The sequence below is a fragment of the Homalodisca vitripennis genome, chromosome 5 (genome assembly GCF_021130785.1).
Source record: "Homalodisca vitripennis isolate AUS2020 chromosome 5, UT_GWSS_2.1, whole genome shotgun sequence".
In the NCBI taxonomy this organism is placed as follows: domain Eukaryota; kingdom Metazoa; phylum Arthropoda; class Insecta; order Hemiptera; family Cicadellidae; genus Homalodisca; species Homalodisca vitripennis.
In genome coordinates, this window is record NC_060211.1 from 134656485 (window position 1) to 134675106 (window position 18622).

The 18622-nt window shown below is 31.8% G+C and overlaps 1 protein-coding gene across 2 annotated transcripts in view; it reads left to right on the forward strand.

The window, feature by feature from the left end:
• Positions 1-18622, forward strand: part of LOC124362911 (tetraspanin-18-like) — a 58425-nt gene that overhangs the window by 10648 nt on the left and 29155 nt on the right. For both annotated transcript variants that reach the window (XM_046817799.1, XM_046817801.1), the window contains exon 2: positions 13684-13756. In XM_046817799.1, coding sequence (XP_046673755.1) covers positions 13684-13756 — 73 coding nt within the window. The remainder of the gene's footprint in view (positions 1-13683; positions 13757-18622) is intronic.

Below are 18622 nucleotides of genomic sequence, written 5' to 3' on the forward strand. Positions count from 1 at the left end.
ATTAATTTCATGCATCGCCCAGACCTCTGAGCACCATCTAACTTCATCATTTTAACTCTGTGCAGCTATAACAGCTCTGAAAACCATCTTGATTCATTAATATTAATCTCATGCATCGCCCAGACCTCTGAGCACCATCTAACTTCATCATTTTAACTCTGTGCAGCTATCACAGCTCTGAAAACCATCTTGATTCATTAATATTAATCTCATGCATCGCCCAGACCTCTGAGCACCATCTAACTTCATCATTTTAACTCTGTGCAGCTATCAAAGCTCTGAAAACCTTCTTGATTCATTAATATTAATTTCATGCATCGGCCAGACCTCTGAGCACCATCTAACTTCATTATTTTAACTCATGCAGCTACCACAGCTTTGAAAACCATCTTGATTCATTAATATTAATTTGATGCATCGCTCCTTCCTCTGAGCACCATCTAACTTCATCAATATTAACTCTGTGCACCCCACACTGCATTGATCAGAATCTTATTTCATAAACATTAATCCTGTACAGCTCACAGCTCTGAAAACAGTCTTGATTCATTAATATTAATCCTATGCATCGCCCAGACCTCTGAGCACCATCTAACTTCATTATTTTAACAATGTACAGCTATCAAAGCTCTGAACACCATCTTGATTCACTAATATTAATCCCATGCATCCCTCACACCTCTGAGCACTATCTAACTTCATCAGTTTAACAATGTTCAGCTATCACAGCTCTGATTACCATCTATCTTAATCAGTTGTAACTCTGTTCAGACCTTACTCCACTGATTACCATATTTATTTATCAATATTAAAATCGTGCAGCCCTCCCAGCCCTGAATACAATATTTTTTCCATGCTTCCCTCACACCTCTGAGCACTATCTAACTTCATAAATATTAACCGTGTGCACCCCTTACGGCATCGATCACAATCTTATGTCATAAACATTAAGTCTGTACATTCACAGCTCTGATCACAATCTTGATTAACTAATATTAATTCAATGCACCCCTCACACGTCTGAGCACTATTTAACTTCATCAGTTTAACAATGTGCAGCCCTCAAAGCTCTGAACACCATCTTGATTCACTAATATTTATTTATCCCAATCATCTCTTACACCTCTGAGCACCACGTAACTTCATCAGTCCAACCCTGTGCAGTCCTCATAGCTCTGAGTACCATCTTGATTCATTAATATTAATAAAATGCACCCCTCACACCTCTGAGCACCATATACTTCATCAGTTTAACCCTGTAAAGTCCTCACAGTCTTAAACAACATCTTTATTCACTGATATTAATCCCATGCACCCCACACACCTCTGAGCACCATATACTTCATCAGTTTAACCTTGTGAAGTCCTCACAGTTCTGAACAACATATTTATTCACTAATGTTAATCCCATGCACCCCTCACATCTCTTAGCACCATATAACTTCATCAGTTTAACCCTGTGAAGTTCTCACAGTTCTGAACAACATCTTTATTCACTAATATTAATCCCATGCACCCCTCACATCTCTTAGCACCATATAACTTCATCAGTTTAACCCTGTGAAGTTCTCACAGTTCTGAACAACATCTTTATTCACTAATATTAATCCCAAGCACCCCTCACACCTCTGAGCACCATATAACTTCATCATTAGTTGAACCCTGTGAAGTCCTCACAGTTCTGAACAACATCTTTATTCACCAATATTAATCCCATGCATCCCTCACACCTCTGAGTACCATCTAACTTCATCTGTTTAACCCTCTGCAGCCCTCATAGCTCTGAACATCATCTTTATTCACTAATATTAATCCCATGCGTCCCTCACAACTCTGAGCACCATCTAACTTCATCAGTTTAAACCTGTACAGTCCTCACAGCTCGAATATCAAACTTGATGCATCAGTATTAAACCTTTCCTGCCCTTACAACTCTTTTTACCGTTTAATTTAATCAGTAATATGCATGTGCTGTTCTCACAACTCAGACTAACCCCTAACTCCATAAATATTACTATTCTTAGTTCTCAAATCTCTGATCACTGGCTAATTCCAAATGATTCAAGGTTTGAAGTTTTAGATATTTTGTTCTCCACATAATACTCTCAAAACTACCACTCAGCAGCCATTTCTATTATCTGTGTAAACTGTTTCACAGTTGGTTCTTCTTCTTGATTAAAATTGAATTTGTAAAACTATACAATTTCTCTTTTATGCACATACATCTTTCAGTATGGACGGAAATAGTAATAACTCATTATTGGTGTTATTTATTATACATTTATTGTTATCATTCATCAAATGAATTCCTTTCCAAGTCACTAATTTTCTCCCCACTTGGAGTTCGCTTATCGAAGACACACGCCATATTATCAGTTAAAACACAAAATCACTCAGTAGAATATACCGTGTAATGCCTTTACTTTCATTTAACATATTATGTCTGTCAAAGATAAAAAGAATTCTGAACATAAATTGTGCAAGATATAATTACTTTAGTACATTGTTGAGAAACATTATTCCGAGCTTATTGGCCGAGTGTTACCGTAATCTATCACTCGAGGGATACACAAAATTTAATTTTGGCTGTCTTTCTGCACGATATCTAAAAAGATTTCCCTAAAGACTTGCATGAAACATAATTTCTACACGGTGACCATAGGTTGACACATCCAACTTTAACTATTTCATGTTCCGTTGTAAATAAGTATAATTCACATAAAGTATTGTCTTGGTTGTTTTACTTTCTATATATATAGTATTTTACCGTCTTTATATATTTGGAAAAATATATTTCAAAATCGAATTATGTTCAAACTTTATAATCTAACTTTCAAATTTAAAATCTTATTAAGACTTGTTTTAAATAATTTTAAGAAAAATTACATAAAAGTTTTTGAAATTAAAGAAAGAAAGAAACACTTCTTTATTGAGGCGAAATTAGGACCACATGGTCCTTTCTTACATTTAACCTCTTAAAAAATTAATCTTAATAATGTAAATTAAGGCTAATTAACTATAGCTTACACTTACAGTATTCCATTCACTCTTCCGTTCACACAGTCACGATTCAAAGAGTAGCCCCGCCGCCCGCCACGATCATCCGGTCCGGTCCAGGTATTTTCGTCTCAGCTCCGTCTCATTTGAAATGGTAGTCGTATAAAATTTACAAATGTAATAGCTTAACAACGGAAGATTTGATAAATATTTGACGTTTTGCTTTGTTTAGCGGATCGACTAGCCAGCTCTGTTAACCGAAACGACTAGGTTGCTAAGTGTTCCAGTTCCGATCTAGTTTACAGGTAATTCCAAATTTGCAACCGGTTGTTCTACTGTATTACTTAGAGGGATTTTAGAGATACTGCAGTTTGGGATTAGCAGTGGTTAATAATTCTTCAAAGTGCTTGTATTAAAGTAATGAAAATTATAAAATATAAAAGTTTAAATTTTCCGTATACTTAAAATTTTTTTTAAAATTTTATTATTTTAAGTATACTATCTCAATATCTAATTATGTTTTAAATTTTGATATTTTATCCTATATGGTCATTTAAAGGACTTAAAAAAAACTTATCACACTTGTTGTGATATCAAATAATTATTTAGCTTAATACATTATCAATACTGCCAGTATTTTTATGAAGGGATTTAAAATTTCAATTACTATTATGAAACTTTAAACCAAGGTATATGTATATAATGGATGGACCAACTGAGCAGAAAGAAGTCGTGCTTAAATGTATAAATATCATTAAGGAAATTTAGTCTAATATTCAGCATCTCAAATATAATTATCGTTCGAATACATAATGAATCGTTTCGGAGCTGATTATGCTAAGCATAATGTAAATAAGAACAAATCGGAACGGAACACCTGATACTGGAACTCTCTTTCCTGGAATTTGCTCCGTCTCGAAACGTTCCAGTCAGATCTATACCATTTTCGGATTGGCCTGGCACAACTCTACTTTCTACCTCAGTAGGAATTATGATACGTGGTATGATATACGTGTAGAAAACTCGGTTGTGTCGTCGTGCTTTGGTATCTTGTCTAAAACATCGTAATGCACATAAATGGGCATCTGATGAGACGTTGAAAACACCTCTTCATCTAGATTACACTGGATGGTTGCTAGATAACCAGGCTGATCTCCTTTGTAGTCTAGGTGTTTCAGATTTCGAAATGATGCAAAGAGTTCGTTTTGAACGTCTACATCACCGACCTTTAATGGATCTCTTCAGCCAGAGGTGGACTCCAGATTCCAGATGTCAATCTGTACCAGTGTCAGACTACAGACGCTACAATGAGCGGAAGGTAAAATGGAACGTAACTCATTCACAGCATTTTTTATATAAAGTTTATTTTACTGCTACAGATAATATATGAGCATTAATAGTATTACTGAACACCCTAACCTAACACACCAATCGAGTTATACGTTTTTTGTAACTGCTCATTAATAATCAGATGATTGTTGCATTTAACCACTGAAAGTACCTGCTCATTGATGTAAGTTTTGCCACTTTCTAAATAGTTTGTGGGTGCATCGACAACAATCTCATATGTCAAATTCAACAATAAGCTGATTATTAATCAGCAGTTAAGCAACATCAATAACTCAGTGTATTTTAATTGAGGGATGACTTTGAGGGTTATTTAGTGGCTTAGCAGTTAGAGATGCGAAAAAAGTGACTGCACCTTTTAAGTAGGAACTTTAATCTTCTTTAACGATTTTATGAGTGTATTTGAGCTAGGACCTTTGTGTTGCCCAGTATGTAGCTTGGGAGAAAAGACTGCACCAGTCAGTCATTGTGAATTATTTTGGAGTAAGGGAATGGCCGTCATCTTGAAACGTTTTAATTGTTCAGACTGGTTACAGAATTCCTCTACGTCTATGTAAAAATACTGTCCGTGTACCAAGTTTGGTCTGAATCCGTTTATACATACAGTAGTTATTTCCTTTATAATAATTTCCACCATGTTATTTACTATTTCAAATGCATGATATAATGCAACTCAGTTGGAAGAAAAATTATTGTAAAGGACAGGAGAATTCATAAACACTTTTCTGTTTTGCGCTATAATGCATACTACCTTATTTCAATGCCAAACATGTCACAGTTGAGAGTTATCAGTTGTTTGTTTCTCCTGGCTTGTGCAAGCGTACCTTTAAAGTGGTCGTGTTCGCTTATGCACTGACGGATTTCGTTGAAACAAGTACCGTTGGAATTGTAATGAAATCGCTCAAATAGTTGGTAACAAGTATGCTTTATAACTATACGGTTTTTTATTTGAAATTAAATATTTGCAACAGACGCCATTTTGGTAGGTAATGTTAAGGAAAATAACAAAATTAATTTCTTTTCTTGTATTTATTCAAACCTATGTGCCAAATTTGGTTTCCTCACCTTTAATATTTCTAGAGATATAAATATTTTTCAAAAAATAAAAAAAGAGTTCCTAATGGGTAAACGATACATTTTTACACCTATATTTATAGGAAATCTTTAGCTTGACATGATTAATATTATAACCAACAGTTTTTGACACCCTTTTATGAACACCCTGTATAGCCATTATCCATCGCCATTAGCCATTATCGATCCATACGAACTTCGAATTGCTACGATCTTAATACCGTAAGAGAAATGAAAAAAGGTAAGAAATAAAAGCTGTGTATAATTACGTAATATATTTAAAACATGCATCTTTTTGTGTAGTTTTACTAGATTGTGAAAGATTACCATATACAATATCTTTTATTGGTCAGGACTGACTAAAGATCTCATCCAAGCCAATGGGCAAGTACTGTCTTTAACCAAGTTGTCTGGACATTTAAAAAATCACGACAGTTATCGTGTTCACAAGCGTGCGTTGTATTGTATAAGTATAAGCCTATATATATATATTTATATATTTCGTATTAAGGTTTTTTTTACTCTGGAGGTCATAATGAAAGAAAATCCAGATTTTTCGTTGTTAGAAGCGATTGCAATAGGCAGATTACCATCTGAAGTCCAATTAAAAGTGCATTTTAATCAAACGATGTAAATAATATAAAGCCACATGAGCATACCATGATGGCAAAGAGACATCACAAAATTAATAAATGGGTAAAACGTTCTTTTCAGTATGATTGCTTCTCTGCCACACAAGAATAAAATTAACTATGGATGTTCAAATGTACATGAAATCTCTTAGGTACGCTTCACGTGATGTGACGCACTCTGTTTAAATTGTTCTATGTTAAAATGACCATACATAACATCCAACAAAAACGTTGCTTACATTACTGAAAGAGATATATATATATATATTTAAATATATATATATATATATATATATATATATATATATATATATATATATATATATATATAAACTATCCACATAGACAATCTATGACATATTAAAGTACAAATAATATTTTAAAATGCCTTTAGACATTAGAAAACTAACTTTTTAAAACCTTAGATCATTTAAAAAATTACGAGACACATCAAATTTATTCTCCTTCGTAGATTTGTCGCTACTCCACACGTTATATCGCGTAATGCGTCTATAAATCTTAGGGTTGTTGTGTGGAACCGTCCTTTGTCACTGGAGCTCCACGCTCTCAGCTCAAAGAGTACTGTACAACAACTTTGTTTCACCATTACATAGAGTACGCATTAACATTTTGGTAAATAAATCATGCTCTTAGATGATTAAGTATTGTTCTTTAAAAATGTTATCCTATTACATTTATATCCTATTAAAAATATACCAATATCTGTTGTGATATATGTGAGCACAACACAGATAGAGAAGTTTATATACTCTGTTGGCCATGTCTGGCTCCGGGGGCTAGTCCCATTTGTCCAGTTGAGTTAACAACGCCCCAAGTTAACAACGAAATTCAACTTGTCATTTACTTGCAGAACAACTGCGCTGTTCTTTGTAAAGATCTGTTAATATTGTGGGATTTAATCCTGACGATACTTAGATAGGAATATATTTACTCTAACGCCATAGAACAGGTTGATTATAAATCCAAATATTAAAGGCAATATGTATCTAGCTCGGAATAGTAATAGACTTCCTCCTAACAAACAATCCTAACACAGTTGGATTGTCCTGACCTCCTTCGTCAAGTAAACTTCTACATTCCTAGAGGAACTAGATCAAAGGCAGTGTTTGGAAGAGTATACCGGCCAACTAGTTATGCTAGCAACTGTGGTTTGGCGAGGATGCAGCGTAGTGGGGGATTGGTCTGCGCTGGGTTGGATTTATTCCAGGGCTCTTGGTTATCCTTTAAGTGGAGGTGCTCCAGGGTGTTGACATGAGTTCATCAGTGCACGTGCTTGTTATTATTCTTATGTTGTTTTTCCTTAATTTATAGTTTGTTTTACCTCGTAATGTATAATTGTATATTATTTTCCTACATATTATAGTTCTGATATATATATATATATATATATATATATATATATATATATATATTTTATCCTCTACATATTATAATTCTGTTATTATTTTATATTCTATTATCATGTTGATTTTCAAGTGGTTCGTTTTGTCTGACAGTTTATTGCAATGGTTACCTTATATTTGATTGTTATCTTTGTTATTCTTGACCTATTTATTATTGATACTTGTTATTTATGTTGATTCCTGCTATGAATGTTGAATAATTTTTGGCGTCAAACTATTGTTGTTACTGCTTTGCCTTGTGATTGTCTGTTATGCTGATTGCTGTGTTGTTGTTGTGTATACAATGTGATGTTCTATTTTTCTAGCTTTAATTTAATATAGTCATCTTAGAAGTCTGTAATTTTTGTAAATATGTTAAATGGCGTTGTACCGTTGGAAGTAATAATAAATAAATAAATCGTTATATGTCATATGAATGGAACACTTAGTTCTGTGGGTTGAAGTATATTGTGTTTTTCAGGTACAAGAAAGGTGTAATACATATAGGTTAAGCAAGAAAGTACAACAAGTACAGATCAATATGTAACTATGAGCTTGCGAAAGTAAAAAATGACAACAGAACACGTCAAGAACCATGGATTACACAACATAGCTGTGATACAAATAACACAGCATTCTCACTATTTATAGACTGAAATGAAAATGAATATCCGCACATTCCGTGGCGATATAGCAGAAAAAATAGGCCAAACGCTTTCTACCCAACCCGTTTGCTACTGATATCAAATACATTAAGATAATTAAATTAATTTTTTATTTGAAAAATACGATACATTCACCTCTTGAAACGTTTAATTTTATCCTTGTAGGCACTTGTCGAAATCATAGTGTCATTTCAAATAAAACATCAATAATAAATTATAAGCAAATAAAAAGCTACTTAAAACCAGAAGGATTAAACTTTCACAGACAGTAAAGCCTTACTAACTAACTACAAAGTTAAGGTAAATCTCGGTTATGTTTTATTTGTCATGTTCACAAATAGTAATAAGGGGTCATGTTAGGTCGGTTTCTTAAGTTTAAAAGCCATATCGAAAAGACAGCAAGCATTCAAGGTAAGAACCAAGGTAGACTAAATGTAATGCAATATGAAGCTTGTATTGAATGTAGCTAACTTAAACCGTGTTCCATTTTATTCTTGGTATTTGTTAACTGCTGAATATTGCTCTCCCGAAAATATCAGCTGTGCTGACGTCACAGATGTTCATGATCAGTTTAATAGATCTTATTTAGAGTTAAACTGTCTTCCGAAAGACACCTTCCTGGCTCCCAATAATGTGTAATAACTCGCGGTACTATTCAGAGAGACATTATTCTTGAAGAGTGATCAAAATTATTAACAATTTGGACTTTCATCATCCGTCTTGATTTTACATTAAATTAAAATTTCGTAATTGAAGCAATGCAGTTTAATTTTAAGAATTAAGTTTAATTAATTATACTAGAGAAAATAATGTTCATGCTGTACAGAATATGATGATACTATTACTGGAAACCAATATAGCCTTAACATTTATGCAGTTGTTACTGTTTTGTGGCCCGACGGCAGGGCTAAGTATCCGTATAGCCTCTCCGGTCGCAATTCCCCCCCCCCCACCAAATAGCTCAAGACGTAAAAGGAAATGTTAAAGGCCTTGCTATGTGTGCATACACACAACCAAGGCCCCATCAAGGTGAATGGATACACACTACTAGTATTCTTTTTGTGATTGTCAATGTTCTAATGAAAACATTCATCGATGCAATATTTCGAGACAAAGTGAGTCTCGTTTTTGAACAATCATATTATTTGGTATCGATTACCAATAATTAGTCACATAGTAAACTATTGCCCCTTGGTATGTTTGCGCTGGAGGAGTGGAGAATATTTACGAAGACAGTGTGAAAGTCCAAAATTGGATAAAGGTTTGAGACTTTGTGACAAAGATATAAGTTTAATTTTATATTACTTTAATCTTTGACTTGTTTACAAGAGGCATTGCACTTGATACTAGGTTCATACTTGTTTGGTTAAAACTCACAAGACATATTTAATGGTGTATCTACATTTTTTAAAGAAATATGAATAAGTAATAAAGTTGTTCTATTAAAAACCCCATGGCAGTGTCAAGTTTACTTTAATAATCAGAGGGGCTTCAGAAAAAATAAAAATCAAGTTACAAAGGAATAACCAATATTATGTAACTGTTTTTCATTAAAAGCTGATAAATATTAATAAGAAGTATTTTTAACGAAATTTTTCAGCCTCTAAAATCGTGGAAGATTAATACGTAATTGGTTATTATTAAATGGTAAATACAATTTGACTTTCAATTTGTATGCTGGAAATTTAAAATGTTGAACATCAAAACTCCTGGAGATTTATGTATTGACTATAATATATATTTTGCTCATATTATTACTAAGCATAATTCACGATGAGGTTTCATCAATTCTAAATGTGAATTGTTAATGGATTTCTGAATGAAAATTAATTGATTATTGATTCGTTGTTGAGTGAACTTTATTGCTCCTACTAAACACCCTATTGACGCTAAGTCTAGTCTGGACTTAATCTTATCCCTGAGGTAACTAACTTTTGCTTCCACGTCACTGCAAACGCTCCCGTTCCACTCCATCAAGTTCACAATCGATACCAAATAGGTACGATTGAAAATGTTTACAATATAGTGTTTGAATATGATCCCTTAATAAGTTGTTTTAAATTGATCCCTTAATAATGTTTTCAAATTCTAGAAGTCAGATTTCTAGAACCTTTGGCAAGGGTCTGGTAAGCCGTGATTCAGGATCAGCCCACATTGTCTCTAACTGATAAGACATACTATGATAAGATACTATGTTGTAACCTCCTTTCGTAAACATGGAAGATCTATATTCTGAATTAAAATACATGAAATAAATTTCGAACACTGTACCTACTGCCTGATATTCGCAAAGAAACAAAGTTCAATAAAAGTGGATATTATAAATATTTCTAATATCTATATGAAGAATATAATGTGAGGTTTCCTTAATTATGTATATGTATTTTTAGTTTTAAATAATAAAATAATAATTTATTTTCTCCTTTAAAATCTTTAAATTAAAAATGATCTTTTAAAATAAAACGTTGATATCTTAACTTCACATGTAATTCATGAAACAGTAATTATTTATCCATATTTAAAGAGTGCATACAAGAATTTTTCATTGAAATGCATAATTTTAATTTAATAATACCCATTATTGAAACATTTAATTTGAAAATTTATTTAATATATCGTTTAATATAAATTATTATTATCGAAATAGTTTTATTGTTTTCTAACATCGATTTGAAACAAAAGTCATCTATATTAAAAGTATAAATGCTTTCTGTAAAAAAGTTTCTACTTTACCCGTACAGCCATTCTCCACCACCACCATTTCAATAGCGTTTATCGCTTTCTAACCCGATATTCCTAGTATCCATAAACTGTTTCAATTTAATGAATAAACCGGCATTAATTTTTGGTTACCTTTGTCCTTCTATGTAACCAAATTACCCATGTAACTAATAGTAAGCATTTACAAGGACAAATCTAAGAGTTTTAGAAGAATTCAGAAAATGTATATACCACTATCGTAAATTTAAATTTCATAATATGGCAGATGAATTTTTTAAAAGGAACCTTTAAAAAACGATTTAAAATGAATGGTGGTCCTCATTTGCAGAGGTCAAGATTTATTTGGTACATACCTAGTTAAACATTTTTTTACCTCCGAGGTTCCTATAATTTCTTGAGTATAATATATCTCAAAATATTAAATTTTTATTGGATCTCTTAAGGTCTCCTTGTAAAATGGAATTATACGGTCATAATACTACTTATGGAATACAGTATTTGCATACAAATTATTACACCTTAGTAGTTGTTTTATAGTAAAATAAATGCATCGTTATATTTAATTATAATTATTTTCTGGACTTGACATCATTTTACAAGTTTTCCATTATATAACAGAATTTCATAATCTTAATATATTGTAATCCGTTATGAGCGTCTTTCCTAACATAGATGTCGTTTTTTTCATTAATGTCTCTTCTAATACCTTCGTATTCCAGATTGGCTTTGATCAATACAAACGTTTATAATATACGTTTTGACTATGAACCTGACTTTGAACATAATAGACACCTTTACCTTATAGACATATTTTAAAATTTTAAACAAATAATATTTATCTAATCCTATAAATGAATAAAGGATTAGTTTTACGACTGTTTTTTAAGTATAGAATGACACTAAAATTTTTACAATAAAGTAACAACTACTATACTCATAATTACAGTATTCATCCAATATGTAACTGATGTAAGATACAACCCCTCACCCAACAGTTTTGCTAGACAGATACCATTAAGTTCTGTAAAAGACGGATTGAACATGGGTTGATCTATGTTAGGTCTGTTGGAATAATAGTTCAAAACAAAAACGAGAGATGTTGACAATTTGGAGACGCGTGGTGAATCCTGGACCTCTACAAAGAGGTATTAATCCAGTGTATTTTGAACTTTGTACTTAAAAAGAAAGAAATTGTATTGAACATTTATAAAATATTTTTGAAAAATTTTATCAACTGACTATTTTGTGTGTTACTCCATAAATTGTTGTTTTAAATCAAACAACATATAATAAAACAAAATAATTTTAGGCACAGTTAAACCAGATTATAATATTTCAGACATCGTGTTGCGTAACATGCTTCGCTAAAAATTTAAGGCCTGGTATGTTTTCGTAACGTCATCTTAAAGCTATGTGGTTCATATTATTGATAAAAAAACCGGGTTGACCTATCTACTGCAAAAAAGTACAAAATATTGGTGTATAATCATGCCAGGAGGACTCTGGTCTGGTGAATTCTTCTATTTTCGGAAAGTCGTGGACGTGCCTGGATGGCATTTTGGAAAGATACGGGACATTTCATAAAGGGACTTGCACCATAATATAACTTTTCTGTAGAAATAAAGTATCCTGTGAGATTTCAAGTTTATAGTTCAATTAATTTGCGGGAAATTGGCCAGACAGAAGAGAAATTTCTATTCTCTTGCGCGATAACCATTGCTAATGTTTGAATTAGTTTGATTAAATATTAAATAGGCACAATGATATAAAGCGAAAAAAGATAGGGAACCTTAGATAAATATATATGAGCTCAACCTCGAAGAGTAACCAATCAGAGCGTAAAATATTAACAAAGATAGAGATATAAACATCCATTCGTATCATACGATCGAACCTTAATAATAATACTTAAGATTTACTCTCAAGTCACTGCCCGTAGTCCTATAGGAGGTACAGCCTAGTGAACTTGGTATATGATTTAACAAAACTAAATCATCAACTATAATTACCACTTGGTGTATTTTCAATGACACATTTGTTCAAATCATTAATTTGAAACTGGATGTTGCAATTCTAGAACGACAAATCTAGAAAACGTAAGCTTCATTTCACTCAACATTATGAAATTAACTTAATTACATTTAAACACATAACACAATATTTAACACTTTTATTTTTGTGAGGCCTTACATACGTTAACAGCAGCCAATATAAGTTCCATCTTAAACATTATTAAATTAATTTCTAATACCATTGATGGTGTGTTTTTGTAACACGATATTGCTAGTGTTACTTAATTTTAAAATCTTAATAGGTGTAAAATATCTAGTACAGCTAATTTTTATTAGCTTAATTTTAAAACTAGTTAGTTCTAAAACTATTTCAGAAGTCTACATTATTTAAGAAGGGTAACTATATGTTCCAGAAAATCTAATCCAATATTGGTGCATTACGGATAAAAGAACATTGAAATAAATGGTGCACTAGAAGCTGTGCAAAGTGTGTCAGTAAAAGGCCTAGGTTTCCGCACAGTACTCAGTAAATTTGCACAAAAGACGGAGACCACAATAGGGCAGATTCTGGTCAAGTGTGAAACTTCTGAAGTTTTAGAGACACGATTGCCTAGATGCAACCACCAAACACACCCCGTCAGAGTACTTCAAAGTTTGGAACCACTTCCACAACCTGTTTGATTTGAAATCTTATAACGACCACAAAGTCAGCAGCAGTAGTATGAACACTAGACACATGGTTCTGGAAAACTATATCTCGTTTAGAAACTTCGTGTTTGCCTTGTACGTCTGCTTTAGTCAATATTTGAGTTTTGTTTGTCTTCTGTTCCAGAAAGCGGATGTCAATATTTTGCTCTCCAAACTGTTCCAGAGGTGTTGTTATCTGCTTCAGTTTTCTATTTTGGGTAAGTGATTCAACCTTATTTACGGATGTAACTAATTTGTATTTTGATTATACCAAAATAATCTATCACCTTACACCCAATAAATGACAATTGTGGCGTTTTAAAATTATTGTTTTGAGAATGTTTTAGCACGTTATTTTACCGTCAATAAACATGAAATAAATTAAGTACCTTATTCACTAAAAACTTCATAATTGGTACTTCTTTTAAATATATATTTGAAAATCTCATTTGTCTCAGGCAACATTATTTAAAACGCCAACAAATCGCACAATCACATCTATAATAAATATTTCATGAAATGTAACACTAATATTATGTTGCTTCTGTCAAACGTTTATAAACGTATTTGTAAAGTAGAGAACTTTAATTGTCTCTTCAACCCGCAATAGTATAAAGTGTAAAGTAACCGCCAGTTAGAAAAAGGTAAGTTTTATGAGACATCAAGAAAGACCACCTGCTAAATTGTAGTGTGCTTTCTGGAGTGTAGTGTTAGTGCTTTTGTTATGTTTTATTTAAGGGGAGTTGGAAGACAAAATTAGTTTAAAGAATTGTTTTTTAAAAATTCATCGTGTGAATGTCAATATGCAATACATGTAGGTTTAGTCACTATTGTGCTTATATTAGTTTTGAAAGTTATCTGATGAGGATTTTATGGAGTTTTCGGTTTGAAATATTAGTGCTATTTTTCTGATTACCTAATAATTAAAAACATACACCACTAACCAAAAGTTGATTTACCTTTTATTTAGGTTGATAGTACAACTTTATGCAGTCATATGGAGTGTTTATAAATATTGTCATATGAATGTAATATATTTCATTGTTACTTACAATCTCTTTATAAATATATATCGACAATTATCAGTATTTTAAATTAAAAATAACTGAAAATACATAGTTTTATCAGAAAAATCTTCAAGAGCACAAAAGTTATTGAAGGAAGGAAGAGTAAATAAACGACAGTAAATCTTTCATCGCCCGTTATTAGTCATTCAACTCCAGAATCCAGGCCATCTTTCACTAAAGGTAATGAAGCTCTAGATTATTTATAAATATTGATGTTTCTAGGTATGATATTTATGAGAATAATAAAACATGTACTTTCAGTACTTTCACTAAAACAGTTGGAAACAATTGTGTGGAATAGTTTTAGAGCGAATGCGCTTCGTGTTAGGCATTTGGGTTTAGATTATATTCTGCACTTTAAAAATATTTAGAGAAAATATTTATAATGGAATTGACTGTAAAATAAAAAAAAATTTGAATGGGAGTAAGGCTGAGAAGTTTAAAAGAATAAAATTTGTGGATTGGTAAGCTCTCTCAGGAATAACCGATTGACTGCTAAAGTAATCATAACAATTGCAATACTATCAGGGGAGAGCTATAAAAGAAAACCAAAATGGTCTGGAGAGTTTGAGCCTTTGAGCAATTCATAACAAGCCATATGAGCAATTCTTATTTATTACCGATTGATTGATGATAACCCCCATCACGGGCTATGTTCTAAAGTTGAGAAATCATGGTGCAAATTCAACAAAATAATAGCTGAAAATAAAATAGGCCGTTATAAACACAAGGAAGGTCTGCGTTAAACTAATTACTGCAGAAGAGATATAAGTAATATCCAAAGCACTGTTTGAGATAACTTTATTGTGAAATTAGCTTTTGGTAACACCCAAAGTTAAAAACAATTTTAAATGATGTTATATGAATCAGGGTTTCAAAGAACAACTTTGTGAAAGTCAGAACTCCAGAATTTCGATTATTTAAAGCTGAAAACTATTTTAATGATGGAAATATCACCAAGTGCAAACTGTTAATGTTCATATGACCTTAACCAGGACTGAGTATGATTGGCAATGAATTCCACAAATATCACCACAAATGGATCTACACCGCAGTTGAAACGAATTAAACAAGTTGATTAATATGTTTTTAAACACACATGAATAGCTCAATGTTTAGTCACACGTTAATACCTTGGCTAATTCCTGTCACGCGTCATGTGACAGTTAAATGTGTGATTTTTCGTATCACTAGAATGCAAATAAAAATACATAGGAAAGTGACCTAGGCATATGAAAACCTTTTTCTCGTTTTAAAATTTGTATAGTCTGTATATAAATAAAACTTCCATTACAATCTACATAATTTATAGTCTGCACCAGTGTCACTCTTAAGCAAATAGTAAATAAATTGTATATATAAAGTATAAAAAATGTAATATGCGATTTAGTTAGCAAACACTAAAAACAAAAGCGATAATACGTTTTGATATATATTTTTATTAAATACAAACAGTAAAATAAATCCTTGATATCATTTGCTAGGGAGAGTGATTGTTTTAATATAATAGAACTAAATCCTAAAAACATAAATATTTGTTTCCTTTTCTCAAAAACATCCATGAATGACTCGTTTTGTACAGTAATTGAAACGGTTATAAGTATTTATCTTATATTTGGCTGTGTGATCACCATTTTGGCTATTAATAGGCAATAAATATAATATGAATCGGTTTAACAATGATTTGACCATCAAAAACAATTATCAATAATTTGGTTAATCGTTGACGGTCAAAAAATAATTTTGGGATACTTTCTGAAACAATTGATTCAAATAATCTTGTACTGCGAAAAAACAGTTCAAACAATAGTTTTTTATACTTACTAAATTTGCTAAGGATTTAAAATATTAAGAACAGTTGTATTTTGTTTGAAATTTGTGTAGTATAACGCTTTAAAAACCATAAAACTGTGCTTATGTTCATACAACAGTTATCCTGCTAATATGAAGAAAAAAAGAAAAATATTATAAACTGCTATGAAACAGAGTATTTCCAATCCACAAAAGTACAATAAGTAGGTTTCATTGTATCATCGAGTATGCTAATGAACTGTCTATTTCATTGGCATATCCACACCACTGAGCTGGATCTAATAGAACTGATATCGGAGGTAATTTCTTTGACGTGGTGTATTTTCATGTATATTGGAAAATGGCATTTTCAGTTTGATATTTGAACAATGAATACCTTTATTCCCAAATTTACTATGTCAATCACGTTTACATATAAATTACCATACACGCAACTAACTATGTATATTGGCTACAGTATAATAAACAATTTATTGTTTTCTTAACTAATTATAAACTCATTGTTTACTAACTATTTAGAAATGCTGATTTTATTTATCTTAGACACAAATTTATTACCATGAAAATTCAATCTTTATTTATTAAGTAACTAACTGTTAAATAAACTTTCCTTACAATATTATGAGATCCACTGTACAAATGTTGAGAACTACCTCATTATTTTGAGCGTAAATGCGATATTATAGTTTCAAGGGGCGTGTTAGAAATATATGTCTACTTCGCTTAATGATGGCGTGTAATATGATTTACTAGTAAGCAGCTTAGGCTACACCCGCTGATGATATTGGACCGAAATCTAAATATAGTCCAATAAGCGATAATTGGAAACCCAATGGAAAACCCTTTGTTAGACCTTGAACTATTCAAACTAATACAAATATTTTAAACTACTTCACATATTTATTGTTTCATATTGTAAATTATATCCACATAAAACCCATAATAGGAGGCCACCGTCTTAACAATTCAAAAATGAAATTTTATTTTCTTAAGATAATCTTTAATTATTTCTTTGAAATTCAGTTTTGCTGACGGTGATCTTGATTTTAGTCTAATAAGAAAAGTTTTAAACCTAAAATACTTTGATTACAAAAATACCAACAAATTGTTTTTAAAATTGGAAACTAAACTAAAATAAAAAGTTTTTTAGAACTTTATTTTTTGAATACCAAAAACGTAGGCATATACTATTAAAAAAAAGAATCGTAGAGCCTTTGGAATGGCATTAATAATGTTTCTAAGGTGAGAAATGATTTTATATTATTACATTACTAAAAATTAAGACTTCAAAGGTATTGAGGTTTAAGAATGTTTTAATGTGTACAAAACTAACATTAATACTAAAGGCTCAAAAGTATTAACTGTATCCTATAACATTAGAGACACAAACAATGTTAATTATTTATTCTTATAATTAGAGAAAACATACTAAAACACATCTTTTTGTAAATTCTTCATACATTTGTTACCTATTTGGATTTGGTTGGTCAGCCAACTTCACGATAATTCAGAATGGAAATTCAACTCCAATTGTGAAAATTAGGTAATAAGTGATGATTTTGTCACCCTCACTCTTACGTGTTATTAACCTAGACGGCAATGTCATCGCACGATAGCGTGTCTAATATTTGATACACTGGGAGTAGTTATTTATGAAGTTCTGAAGGACTCATTAAAGTGCAATCGATTGATGCGCTGATAGTCTGTACTGTTAGGAGAAGAGAGAACTGATCGCAATTCTCTCGAGCCTCTTTGCTATTAAAACAAATTATGAGGTCTCTGTGAAGCAGTGGGTTGTAATCAAGTTCCAAGAGTTGAGTCAATATTTTTGTTGACTACAGGCACATTTCGAGAACACTACCTTATTAAGAACCTGTCTTTTCTAGGCACAAAGATATTCCTGATGAGTCAGAAAGTGTTGAGAACGGGAACCAGGTTCTTCATCTAAGGACGAGGTTTTATAGAGATCAACATTGAGGAAGTCAAAAATCTCATATAGAAAGTTTCTTTGGAAAGATGCTTTTTGATCCGATTTTCTCCACTTTTTGTACACAATACTATCTACTACTGGATGACATGAAATTATTCCAAAGAAAATTGAAGGGCAAATTTGAAAAAAGTGTAATTATTCAGCATTACAAATGACACGAGGCTAAGTACACGAGGAAAGAAATTGTTGGATTAGTACGGGACACATTGGAACGT